At 29.8% G+C, this 14,444-nt stretch overlaps 1 protein-coding gene across 3 annotated transcripts; it reads right to left on the reverse strand.

The window, feature by feature from the left end:
* Positions 1–10,098: 10,098 nt before the first annotated feature.
* Positions 10,099–13,326, reverse strand: LOC109791867 (histone-lysine N-methyltransferase, H3 lysine-9 specific SUVH5). Of its 3 annotated transcripts, none has more exons than XM_083072334.1 (5): positions 13,103–13,326; positions 11,887–12,439; positions 11,091–11,769; positions 10,751–11,024; positions 10,099–10,324 (listed from the first exon to the last, which is right to left on the reverse strand). In XM_083072334.1, exons 2-4 carry the CDS (start codon positions 12,427–12,429, stop codon positions 10,753–10,755), a joined length of 1,494 nt encoding a protein of 497 aa, XP_082928460.1. In that variant the 5' UTR covers positions 12,430–12,439; positions 13,103–13,326; the 3' UTR covers positions 10,099–10,324; positions 10,751–10,752. The 3 variants fall into 3 exon arrangements, with proteins under 3 accessions (XP_082928460.1, XP_082928459.1, XP_020206810.1); XM_083072333.1 differs by adding an exon at positions 12,587–12,656 and having other exon boundaries at positions 11,091–12,439; positions 13,103–13,318; XM_020351221.3 differs by having other exon boundaries at positions 11,091–12,439; positions 13,103–13,317.
* Positions 13,327–14,444: the final 1,118 nt, after the last annotated feature.

Here is a 14,444-nt window from a genome sequence, read left to right on the forward strand (position 1 = left end):
GCGCCGAGGTATGCACCCACCTGGAGAGGCTACTCAACATTTTTCCACCGGAAGACGCTACAAGTCAGAAGGTCGGCACAATACCCGGACAATTGGGTCAACTCCTTTACTTGTCAGCCGATACACCAAAAGGTCGTCCGACTAAGTAAAGGGGGGGCAGCTGTAGACCCCTAAAATTGTCCGGGTCGGAAATAAAGCTTGAAGACTCTCGAAGACTGAAGGATAATCAGCCAGAAGGACTCCTCGAAGGCCCTAGGAGGGTTCTCTGTAGGTCTAGAGGTCTTAGAATAGCTCAAAATAAGGAAGTGGAGGGAAAAAGCCCAATACGGCCGTACTGAACTTAATACGGCCGTATTCAAGCTTCAATACGGCCGCAGCGAAACTCAATACGGCGTATTGAAGTTTCTGAAACTTCAATACGGCCGTACTGAAGTCAATACGACCGTATTGACACTTCAATACGGTCGTACTGAAGTCAATACGACCGTATTGACACTTCAATACAACCGCAGCGAACTCAATACGGGCGCATTGAAATTTCTGAATTTCAATACGACCGTATTGAACTTCAATACGACCGTATTGAAGTTCAAAAATTTCAATACGGCCGTATTGCCCCTGTAGGCCGTATTGCGCCTATTCCCTATAAATATGACGTCAATTGGACGTCATTCCACACTTTTTTAGATAGTTTCAACCCTCTCCTTGAGTATTCTGGGGTTTTTGAGCAGTGTTCTGCCCTAGAAATCACTCGGAGAGTTGATCCGACGAAGTTCTTGAGCCCCGAGCCATTTTGCTGGAGGATCGAACCTAGTCGAGGGGAAATCTTTTTGATTCCCTTAGTTAAAATTTTGTTCTAGGAGAGCGAGGAGCGGGCTTGTAGAGCGAGGGAACGCCAAAACGCTTCCCAGTTCTTTGCAATATATAAAAGCACGCTTCAAGAGGTTTCCCTTCAATCCTTCCTTTTACTGCTTTCTGTGTGCATATTTAAACTGTCATCATGTAGATAGTCAATTTATAATTGCTTAGAATAAATAGGGGTAATTTAGTAATTTTACGCTGTTATTTTAGAAAATAATCTGTCATAGGGAACCCGAAAGGGGCGCTGTGGGGTGCTAACACCTTCCCCACGCGTAACCGACTCCCTTACCCAACTCTGGTTGTAGTGGCCAAAGTTGATTTTTAAATCAATTGCCTTATCCCTTTTTCCAATGTTTTGAGTAAAACATTGGTGGCGACTCCACGAACCCTCCTTTTATGAAAACCACTAATCCATGGAGGGTCCCGCTTGGGATTAACATGGATTAGTGAGCCTTTTAATAAAATTGCTCGTTTGACGAGGTCTCAGTTTGAGAATAAGTCATTCTAGCAATCCACTATTTTTAAACAAATAAACGAGTCCAACCATCCTTCGCGAATGCCGAAAGCCCGTTTCGGGCCGGTGGCGACAGTGATCATATTTTGTCTTTAAATCATGTTTTTAGGTAACTTACAAGTATTTGGTTGTTGTTGTGTAGTTTAGGAGAAAGCTAGGAAAGAAGGAAGGAAGTCAAGCACAAAGTGGTGAATTTGAAATTGAAGGAATTTTTGGTCAAGTCCCCAGGCTAAGCCCTAAATCCAGGCTTAGCCTCAGCTTGGCAGAGAGTCCTTGGAACAAAAATTCAATCCTCACGCTTAGCGTGGAATTGAGGCTGAGCATGGGAGTCCCATAACCTTATTTCACTCCAGACCTTCCCTCAAGCTTAGCGTGGCATCTCACGCTTAGCATGGATTGTGCTGACATCTCATTATTCACATAAGACAAAAGCTTTTATGACCTAAAAGTGGGATTTTCGAGGAGAGAAGCAAGCAAGATCATTCTTGGAGTTTGTGTGGCGGCTGGAGAGCTCTGGAACCTTCAAGACCAAGCTTCCTCCTTTCTTCATCATTTGTAGAGTTCTACATGTCTATGTGTAGCTAAACTCACCCTTGTTGGGGTTTGATGTAACTAAACTCATTCTCATGGGTAAACTCTAAGCTATCAATCTAAGTTGTTATTCAGTTTTATTGCTCTTTATCTGTGCATAATGCTTGTTATGGCTTGATCACTCTTAACTTGAACTTAAGTTTTTTAACAGATTGAGAAATGATTTTAAACCTTTGACTTGAAATAGAGCAGCTAATGGTGCTTATTGCTAGAGATAGAGTAAATGCCATTGGTCTTTCTTAAGCTCTTGTTTTTAAAGCTGGTTTCTTGGTTAAACTATGCAAGAGATTGATAGTTTAAGTCAGCAACTTAGATGCCAACTTGTAAGAGATTAGGGTTGGTTAATTTTGAGAGTGATTGATAAATTCTGAATAATAACTATTGTGAACTTAGTGATAAACATGAGAGGAAGGTTTAGTGAAGTCAAACCCCAACAATTTATTAATATTGCATTAGAATCAAGTTTTGCACTCTAAGTGTTTACCAAAATACCAAAAAGAATTGTTATTGCTTGTTTACATTATTTACTGTAGCAAATCAAACTCTTATTGCTTTTCAGTAGCTTAGTTAGTATAACAAGTGAAATTGCAAAGTGTTGCGCAAGTACCTTCGGAGACGATACTCATACATTCATTGAACTACTTATACGATTTGGTACACTTGCCAAGGGAGATATACTCAGTCTCAAAGTCTTACTACTCCATCTATACCTAAAACAAACTCTTATCCATTACCTTGTCCTATAGCCTCATATTTTGTCACCAAAATGAATCAACTAATTATGCTTCTCCAATTTCTTTCAACGATCCACTTGTTACTTGAGTCATTTCTAGTTTCACACTACTAGGAGCAATCTCACCAGTTAAACTTAAATCCCTAATTTGAGCCCAAAGATCCATCTCTCTAATCATAAGGGAAAATAAATATAAAGGTTTCCTACTCAAAACATCAGTTACCGCATTGACTTTTCCCAAATAACAAATAAGATCAAAATCTTATTCCTTAAGAAAGTCCAACTATCTCCTTTGTCTCATATTCAACTCCTTTGGTCAAAAGATATTTAAGGCTCTTATGATCACTAAATACCTCAAGCTTAGAATCATGTAGGTAGTGTCTCCAAATCTTATTATAAATATTACAACTGTTAACTTAAATTCATGGGTAAGCAGAAGATGAGCTAGAGCAGAATCAGGTTGATCTCATTGCCCAACATACATTCTCACACCCAGAGCGAGGTTTCTAACTCCCCCTTACCTGGATAAGCAGAAGATGAGGCTAGAGCAGAATCTGGTTGATCTCCTTCTCTTGGTTCTCCTTGGTCTTCAGAGAATGTGTTTAGGAGCAGTGCCAGAGTCTATTATTGATAGATGTCAAGAGTGGCCAGAACGGCCCGTTTTAGATCCGGAACGTCCCATTTTGGATCCTTTCATCGTGTGTTAAATTTGCATCTAGAACGGCCCGTTCTTAAACCAGAACAGCCCGTTCTAGATTTGAGTTTAACTCATAACAACGACGTTTGGAATGCCTCATTCTAGTTTGAGAACAGCCTGTTCCCAACAAGGGTTTATAGGTTTTTTTAGTAGTTTGAAACGACATGTTCCAGTTTGAGAACGGCCCGCTCTAGGCTACTAAATCATCCTTATTGAGCTTTGGGCCTTTATATAATCTATGAAAATTGGGGTGTTACAATACTAGGTTGTAGAGTTGGTTCATATATGGGTGATATATGATGTAAATTGGTTCTTGATTTGTATGCATGCTTGGTAATGATATTGATGTGTATGAGGATGTAGTGCAAGTTTTGTGTATGACTTATTATTTTGAGTAGAAAATGTTGATTGTGTGTGTGATGTGGAAATTGAGTTGTGTGGACTGAGGTGTTATGTCTTGGCACAAATGCATGCATGGCACGGTGCTGAGCATGACCTACTACAACGGTGGCGTGAGCATGGCATAGTGTGGGATGTGTGTGGGAATGAGCACCTATGTAGGCGTGGTACGACATTGATCGAGTAATGCGACAGTAGTGACGTGACATACTGTTGGTTGTATGATGTGTGTGGCAATGAGTACATTTGTATGCATGGCACGATGCTGAGCATGTGATGCGACTGCGATGGCATGAACATTACTTAGTGTGGGATGTGTGGCAATTAGCATAGACGTATGTATGGCACGACGCTGGATATGTGATGTGATAGCAGTGACGTGAGTATGACATGGTGTTGGTTGCGTGATATGGTGGCTATGGATGACATAGTGCTAATTGTGTGATGGTGGTGTATATGTATGATTGAGATTTGATGATGAAATGTTGACTTGTTATCGGTAGAACTTGACATGTATGAACTTGATGAAAATTGTAATTATATAACGAATTGTAATGAAAATTATGTTGTAGCATTTATTTATGTGTTTTACATATAGATGTTTTCTTTTCTCACCGTACAATTTGTAGATGTTTTAGGTGAGGAAGATTCGACTATGAGTGACATCCAGAATAGCGACAATTGAAGAAAAGTTATAAAAGTTTTATGTGGACTCTTTTACCAATGTTAAAAAAATTATTTTTTTATTTATTTATATTATTACAATATATGTGTTGGGATAATAAGGGATAATAAGGGTGTTACAATTCCTTAAATTTAATAACTTAGGATTTCATGTGTTTTGTGATATTATGTGTGAACACACTAAAATTACTAATTTTCTCTAGCATTTTTAGCATACACTTCACGTTAACATTTTCTTTGTTATTTTTGTTTGCAATATTTATGTTAGCAACGTTTTATTTGTACCATTGTATTGTTCAGCACAAATAATTTATTCTAGTAAATTATTATTTAAATAATTTATTTTTGTAATTTTAATTATTTTTTATTTATACCGGTCGAAAAGCCTTAAATTTAGTATCAACCTAAAATGCTATTTATTTTTAAAATGATGATAATATTATAGTCTCATTCGGTTTTCTTGAGATGTTTTATTTATACTATTGTTAACGTGATACAAATAATTTATTTTGATAAATTATTATTTAAAGAATTTATTTTTATAATTTTAATTATTTTTTTTTATTTAAACTGGTCTAAAAGTCTTTTTTTTTTAAAGGAAACTGGTCTAAAAGTATTAAATTTGGTATCCTAAAATACTATTTATTTTTAAAATGATGACGATATTATTGTCTCAGCCGGTCTTATGATACGTATTACGAATAACAAAGGATGTCTCTTTTGATATATTGAACTACTTTGATCTTATAGTTTTTACATTACATACTATTTTACTCTTTATAATTATCCAAAGACTATCTTTTAATTTTTTTAATTATCAATTATTATTTAATTTTAATTATTTTTATTTTTATTTTACTTTTATTTATTTTAAAAAAATACAAAAGTTTCTTTTGGGATTACTTCTCATTTACATTTTTTTTGCTTATTAATAATATATATATATATATATATATATATATATATTCAATAATTTGCTTATATCTATCTGATTTGCAAGTTTCTCAAACTTGAAATATTATTTTTAAAATTATCATTAGAAATGAGAATATATTAAGACATACTAGACTTTGAATATATAAGTGAGTCATATTTTATAAAAGACTTTTTTTATAGTTTTAGATCTTTTTAAAGTTTGACATGATATATTAATCTATTTAAAAGTCTATTTTTGTAATTTATTTATTTGAAAACTTATTTTGCATTAACAATAAATAGGTCAATCAATTTAATTTTAAATAAGTCAATAATTATATTTTTAAATACACATACAAGTTTTTATTTTATTTATATAATAATTCTTTTTTAATTCATATAAAAAAATAGTTTATTCTATTATTATTAAAATTTAGGGTTTAAAATAAAAAAATAAAAAGTTAATTAATGGACAACTCATGCATACTCATATACCCCAACTTATCTTCACGCATAGACTGTAATAGAGAAGATAATCTTATTTTTAAAAAAATTTAAAATATTTTTTATATCATATTTTGAAGTATTCTAAATAATCAACAATGAAGATGAAAGAAAAAAAAAATACAAAAATGTAGCTATTAAGATTTTACTTTTAATATCTTGATGTTGTATGAATAAGAAATGTATAACATTTAAATGTAGTAGAAATGTAAAAAAAATATTGATAATGTAAAATTTTGTATTATAAATATATTTATTTAATTATATTATTAATAATATTATATATATTATTTTTTATTATATCATAAATAAATGAATTGATTTATTAAATCTATAAAAAAAATCTAAGTCTAAATCTAATCCTTTTAAAAAAATAATTTTTTTAATAATCTAACTTATTTATTAAATAACTTAAGTCAAGTCAAATTTTAAATAAATCAGATGATAAATTTTTATTTAAGTTGTAACTTTTTCTTATTTCTATACTATCAGCTCCTTAATATTAAACTGCCGGGTTATAATTTAGAATCAATAAATCAAACAATCCCCTTAATATTAAACCACGATCAGTATTACTCACATTTAATAAATAACATTGATCATGATGACCCCATCATAGAATACGATTCCATTTCAGTGTAGTTCATTATATAATTAATAAAAGTTTACTTTAAATAGTGAGTAAGAAGATTAGAATGACCGAAAACTATGATATTATTGATATATGATATGATATTGTTTGTGGACCCTCATTTCGATCCTTCCTAAATTACTTCATTTGTTACTAACAGATATATATGAAGAATATATTACAGTTTGACCAAAAAGTTATATAGAACTAATAAATTCAGAGCAATTCAGCAACCCCGAAATATCAATACGCGTGAACTGTGAAACAAAAATCATAAAGTAAATTGCCCTTTTAGTTTTTGAAAAAAGGGTATTCCTTTTAGTTTTTTTAAAAAATGGTAGATGTGCTATAGTATTATTATGCGAAGGACTCCTAACTAGGTTAGTAGTCTGTACCAATCATGTGCTTCACATTAATAAAGGCTAAAATTGAAAATGAAAGAAAAAAGTATAAAGTGAAAGGACCAAACTAAAGAATTTTTTACTAAAATAATATTTTTTTAAAAAAATTTACCAAAAAAGCACCTGTACCACTTTATTTACCCAAATAGAACCTTTTACTGTTTATGTTCAGAATTCGGTTCCTGAGAAACCGAATTCTGAACTTCAATTTTTTTTTTTTAGCTTAGAATTCGGTTTCCGGGGAACCGAATTCTGAGAAGTATTTAAATTTTTTTTTCTTTTCTATTTGTAGTTCGGGTTGTGGGTAAATGTTACAACTGGAACGGCCCGTTCTCCAAGCAAAACGGGTCGTTCTGCTTGCACGAATAATCTGTTATATTTTAAACTGGAACGTCCAAACAGAACGGCCCGTTTTGATGCATTCGTCATGTGTGTATTTTTGCATCCAGAACGGTCCGTTCTGAATGGAGAACGGGTCGTTCTCCTTGCAGAACGGGCTGTTCTGCAAGAAGAATGACCCATTCTCCATTCAGAACGTGTCGTTTCGGTTCTAGTTTTACACCATTCTCAGGTCCAAAAACGCAACAACAAAAAAATTAATAGCTCAGAATTCGGTTCCCCGAGAATCGAATTCTGAACGTGAACAATAAAATGTTCTATTTGAGTAAATAAAGTGGTACAGATGTTTTTATGGTAATTTTTTTTAAAAAAAAATTATTTTAGTAAAAAATTCCCAAACTAAAACCCAAAAAAAAAACAAAAGATATATAATATTAAATTTGTAAATTTAAATTTTTTATTTTTTTTATTTTTATCTCTTAATTTTATAAAATTCATATATTCAATCTCTTCGATGTTACTTGATTGGTCGTTAAATTGCAATGTTAATTAGATTTGAAATTAAATAACAAATAACAATTAATATTTAATGATATTTAATTTAAAATTTCACTTTAATTCACAATTTTATCACATAAAAATAAGAATTAAAAATTTAATTTAATTTAAATATTATTTAATATTAATTATCTATGATCTATCTTATGTAAGATCACAAAGAACATTATAATTTTAATGATTAAAAAATGAATATTTAGTGATGATATCAAAATTATAAATTTAATATTATAAAGAATTTAAAATTACAATTCATAATAATAAGTAAAATCTTAAAATACTTTTTAGTCTATAATTTCATTGATTTTATTTTTTAATCTTTATAATTTTAAATAACATTTTTAATTTTTATATTTATATTTTTAATCTGTTTTAATATTTACATTGATTTCTTTGTAATACTGTTTTTGTGTGAATGATGTTAAATTATTAAATATATGTAAAAATGATATATTTGCATATATGGATAGTGATGTGTCACTTAATACTTAATAGTTTGGAAGGGAAGAGATGAAGAGTCTAAATGATTTTGTAGATAGTAAATATTTATTATCACTAAATGTGAACCAGATGATCAGTTATATGGTTGATATCTACATAATAAATTATTAAATAATACAATATTATCCAAAAGAAAACCAAATATATCATTATACGAACTTACTAAGATTCCGTTACACACAAATATGATATTATAAAGAAATTAACTATAAAGACTAAAAATAATAATAAAAAAATCATATATAATATTAAGGAACAAAATATCTCCTTTAAACTAATGAAACTAAAAAATAAAGTAAAATTATAAAGATTAAAAAATATTTTAACTGAAATAAAATAATTACGCCTACAGAGCAAATCATGTTCCATGATAATGTATTTGAATTACATTTTATGAAATGAAGATTGGTTGAAATTAACTTTATAAACCTTAGTTAAATTAAAAGTAAATTTAGGGTATCTTTACGTTTGGATAATTTTATTCTAAAAGTACTTTTACAAAATTGAAACTTGTTTGAATGATATTAACCGAAAACACTTACAAATGAATAGTTATAAAAATGAGTATTAATTTTATATAATAATATTAATATTATTCATTTATTTATTTCAATTTTAAAGTATATTTAAATTGATAACATGTTATTATTATTATTACATTTAAAAAGTTGGTGCTAATATAATAAATTAAAAATAATTAATTTTAAAATATTAAAATATATACATAAAAAAATATGATTTTAATTAACCAAACACTAAATAGCTAATGATAGATATTCCAATAACTATTGGAATATCTAATTCAATGCGATTTTAAAGTTACATCAATTTTTCATATTCTACTTAGATTAGATGTACTAATATTTGAAACAAAATTTACTATACATCAAACATAGAAACCAAAGTTTTGAATTAATCATCAGTTGTGAGAAAAATCATATTCAACTCATCAGAAAATAAAAATTGTCACATTAATACACTGTTCAATAAAAATTGAACGTCCACAAAGCCAAAAACACACGCAATCATGTGTTCAGGCTACAGTTACGCCGTGAATAAGAAAAAAAATTAAACAAAATTAATTTTAAAATTACAAATTGTGCCACCTCTATTTCTATTGTACTATTTTCATTTCTTGAGAAAAAAAAATGGAAAACATCATTTTTCTTTTCTTCAGTTTTTCAATTTTTAAAATAATTTAAAGAAAATGTTTTTCCATAATTTAGCCAAACGTATTTTAAACCATTTCCTGTTTCGTTTGAAAATGAAAATTAAAAACAATCAAACCAAACAGCCTCTTGCCCTTAAATTATTAAATAAAAATGAATTGAAAGAACACTAGAAGTTCTCCTATTTGATTCCATTACTAAATTTGTCACTCAATCATTCAATGCATACACCCTATTCAGCTATTTACTTCGTCTAAATTCTTCTAAAATAAAGTTTTCACAAACTCAAGATATAACTAATTATTTTGATTGTAATATCTACAAGATCTTAAACTCCAACCTTTAATATAATTTTAACCCATAAAAAAACTAATAATTTTGTTCTACCATACTTCCGGTTAAGTTGATTTATCTATTTTTATTTTAAATTTTTTACATTGAACAGATATATCATTAATATGATATATTTGATTTGAAAATAAAAGTTCATTGTCTTAAACCTTGGCTAATAATACAATATATCTCTAAAACATGCAAGCTGTAACCGGTAACTATGGAATATCATACAACACTTTAAGCTGAATACTACTACATTAAGATAAAAGAGGAAAATGATTTTTACAAATATGCATATCAACATATCTTGCTACAAAGTCTTCAACAAGGATTAAATCACATCTTACACAAGACCCTATCAAAATATTAAGCAGTGTCAATCCTAGTTAGTAGGGGCTAATCAGTCCAAAATGTGACAACAACAACAAACAAGTTTGCTAGACTATTATAAGATTCTGAATTCCTCAGTCAGCTTGTGTCATTTTGTTGCACTGAAAAACAATAAAAATGGAGTGTAAGTGCCATGATAATTGAACCACCACACGAGTCAATGACAAACTTTATACAAGATATCATCAAACCTAACTTCAAAGTGACTCTAGTTCATAATTTATTTATTTTTTTTATGTTCAAGACTCTCTTTTATTTCAAAATTCTTGATGTTTTACACATTTCATACTTAATATACTCTCCACTAAGACATGTGCATCCTTAATATACTCTCCACTACCTTATACTTGCCAGATTTATGAGTATGATATATAGTGCCTACCTAAATTATTTTCATAATGCAACTAACTGTAAATATAATATATACATAGGGCCTAACTAAATTATTTTCACAACGCAATTAACTGTCCTAAGCGATATTGTAACAATAAGTAGAAAGTTGCATTTTATATTTAAAAAATTTATACCTTTAAATGTAGATTTTTCCATTGCATTCCCGTGCTTCACAGTAGCAACTATTATTCCTAACCTTCATAAACTTTCCCTTGGAGGAATTATAATCATAACTCAGCTCTCTACCAGCAGGTATGTCCTTAACTGCAAACAGCACCTTATATGGAAGGTTCTTATCACTGTGATCATTTGTAACATCCTTGACAATGAGATTAGGAGAACAACTGTGATTTATAAATCTTCCAATGTTCCCGCATCTTGATGCATCAATGAAGCCCTTGCCGACACCTGCAAAAGCAGAATGAAACTGTTAAATGATGTTCAAACACAAGAAGGTATTCATCATGAACATACCAATCTTAAGTATATAGTCATCAAAATCTGGTCTTGATTCACAGTGTCTGTTGTTACGGACTTCCCCAAGGTATGCACATACAAAGCTTCTGGAGGGGATGAATGAGCGTGCTCTAACACCCCAACCTTTCAATTTTGTCATGAAGATTTCTAGTTGGAACTGAATACCATGCTGACTAACTCGATTGGTGCAAGATGAGGAACACCTGCAAGAAGGGCCACACTCATATATAAGTGATGATTCCATGAGAGACGCAAGTCTTTTGTTACAATCATATGGCATTCTTCCACCATTCTTAACATTGCAAGCACATTTCTTGTGGTCCACACATCCATCTGCACAATCACATCCACATAAAATTGGCTGTGTGAACACCTCTGAATAAATGTTACCAACTATGTAATTGAAGGATGGAAGTATCTGAACACAATCCTTCGGTGTCACCACCCGAATAGGAAATTTTTCTTTTCCTTCTGAAATATCATTTATTCGAACAACATCCTTTTGAACTAAACATCCTCTAGATTTGTGTCTTTTGTTGGGAGTAATTCTTGCAAATGTCCCTGAATTGCCAGCATTGTCCATAACATCACCCTTAAGAGCAACACAAGTTTGGGGTTGTTCTAACATTCTCTTCAGTATAAACTTGAACACAAACTTTCCACTTCTTCCTCTTTCCTGTATCATTGTATCCACAAAGTACAAGCCATCATAAACATATGAGAAGTTAGAACTACTGTCAGTGTAATTGTCCACAACATTAAATTTTTCTTCAACCTTCAATATAACCCTCACCGGACTTTTAGCATCCATACTATTCTTCAAAGCCAAATTTCCTCTTTCCAACTTTTGATCATGAAATGAAACATTACTCTTCACATTAGGATTTCCTCCTCCATGACCTATGTAAACCACCATACCAGATTTCCAACGAACATTATCATATCGATTGGTTACAACTACGCTGGTGGCCAATGAACTACTCCCCTTAGACATATAATCAATGCCATTTGAAAATTGTCGATGGAGGCCAATAACATTAAGTTCAGCCCTGTATTGAAACCGATCACCAACTTCAATTCCTGATACATGTCCCACAATCTTTCTAGTGTTCTCCCATTGATGCTCTCTTTGCATTATCATTGCTGCTTCCACCAGAACTTCTGTTTTACCCTTCGAATTTCCGGGTTGGTCTGCATTGTATTGATGCATTAGTTTGTGAAACAAGTTCCTAAGTGTCACCAATGCTTGTTTCACCTTCCTGTGTTTCACAGAGGCTGATGATGGAGTAAGGGACCGTTCTTCGTGTCTTCTCGCAAAGGATTTTGAAGCATCCATTTATAAACACCTAATTGACAAATTATGGGTATGTGTCAGCATTATCCATCGAAGGTACCATAACTAGAAATGAAACAAGAACAGTTTGCATAGTTGAAAAAGTGGTATTAGTAGATAGCATCAACAAACTTGTTTCACAAGATTTAAAAGGAACAACCTTTCCAATCAAAAATGAAGTTTTTGTAGGAAATGAAGTGTCACAAAAGCAAACTTCCCGCCGACTTACCCTAAAACAAATAATGAATACCCATTAAAGCACACGTTGTAAACATTTTTGAAAGGAACAAACTTTCCAACCCCAAGTAACATGTAATGCATACAACAGTAAAATAAGAACACATAAATCATACACTCCACGATTAAAGGGCAAACTTTTAATATGAAACAAAACTCATATTGGCAAAAGAATTTTTTAAAAAAATGGAGAAAAAGAAAGAGGGTAAATAATAATAAATAGAAAAAATATACAGTAAGAATAAGAAGAAGACTAATAGTAAGAGTTGCAAAACACAGACCACACAATGATTAGAGGAGTAAAAGTAGAAGACAAGATGAAGAATAAAAAAAAATGAAAAAAGAAAGAAGACAAAACCAAGAAGAAGAAAAAATCTGAAAAGAAGACAAAAGAATGGAGAAGAAGCAATGGAAAGCCATGAAAACAAAAAATCCATACCTCGTAAGCCTTCAATGTGAAAAGTTGAAGGAATTACCCAGAGTGACAAGAAACGGAAAAGGTGTGAAGAATAAAAAACAAAATGAAAAACCATGCAGCAAGTAAAAAAAAAAAAAAAACAATCGTACCCTCAAAAGAAAAATTTTTAAAAAACAAATAAATAAATATTATTTTAACAGTGTAGTTATTGCTATATAAAAAGTAGTGTAATCACTCCTGTAGAAAGAGGCTACAAGCAGAGCCTATTAGTCACATCACAAGTACACAGGCATTTATCATTTCTTTAAGTTGAGGATAGACACGAATTAACTGTGGCGAAAATTAGTGACAAAAATAATAAATATTGTATTTTTATTTGAGGATTTCTTTTTTTAATATATTATTTTTAATTTTTATTTACATAAATAACTTATCTTTCATTTTATTTATTTAAATATATCAATTCATTATACATGGTGTGAAATTGGTTCGCTACTAACCGATTTTTCAATTTAAAAAAAATAAAAATTTTTAAATACTATATGAATGATAAATCGGTTTTTCCAAAAACCAATTTCTCACCATGGGTTACGTTTTTTTTTTTCTTCAAAAAAATCTTTTAAAAAACAAACTTTTTAAACAAACTATTTAAATTATAACGGAAATTTTTGTACATTTAAATCATTATTTTTTAAAAATATTTTATTGTTAACATCAAATATTTAAGTTAATTATATTCTACATTATTAATTTAAAATTAACATTATTATTTAAAATTAAATAGTATATGTCATATATTTAAGTTAATTATATTCTACATTATTAATTTAAAATTAAATACTATATGACAAATCGGCTTTTTCAAAACCAATTTCTCACCATGGGTTACGTTTTCTTTTTAAAATCTGATTTTATTTTTAATTTTTTTTAAAACTATTTAAATTATAATTGAAAATTTTGTAAATTTAAATAATTTTTTTTAATATTTTATTATTAACATCAAATATTTAAGTTAATTATATTCTACATTATTAATTTAAAATTAACATTATTTTCAATTAGTAATAATTCTTTTAATAATATTTTAAAAAATCTTAAAAATTAAATAAATACATATTATTTATAAAATAATATTGTTACAAAAATTAAGTAATTAAAATATCTATATCTATAATAGAAAAAAAAATATTAAATTAATTAAAAATACTAAAATATGTATATTTATTGAAATAAAATGAAATAATTAAAATATTAAATTATCTATATTTATTAAATAAAATTTATATATTTAAATTAATTAAAAATAGTTATATTTAAAATTTCAATTATAATTTAAATAATTTTTAAGAAAATAAATAAATAA

Source organism: Cajanus cajan, chromosome 4, assembly GCF_000230855.2.
Source record: "Cajanus cajan strain Asha chromosome 4, NIPB_CcT2T_4, whole genome shotgun sequence".
NCBI lineage: Eukaryota > Viridiplantae > Streptophyta > Magnoliopsida > Fabales > Fabaceae > Cajanus > Cajanus cajan.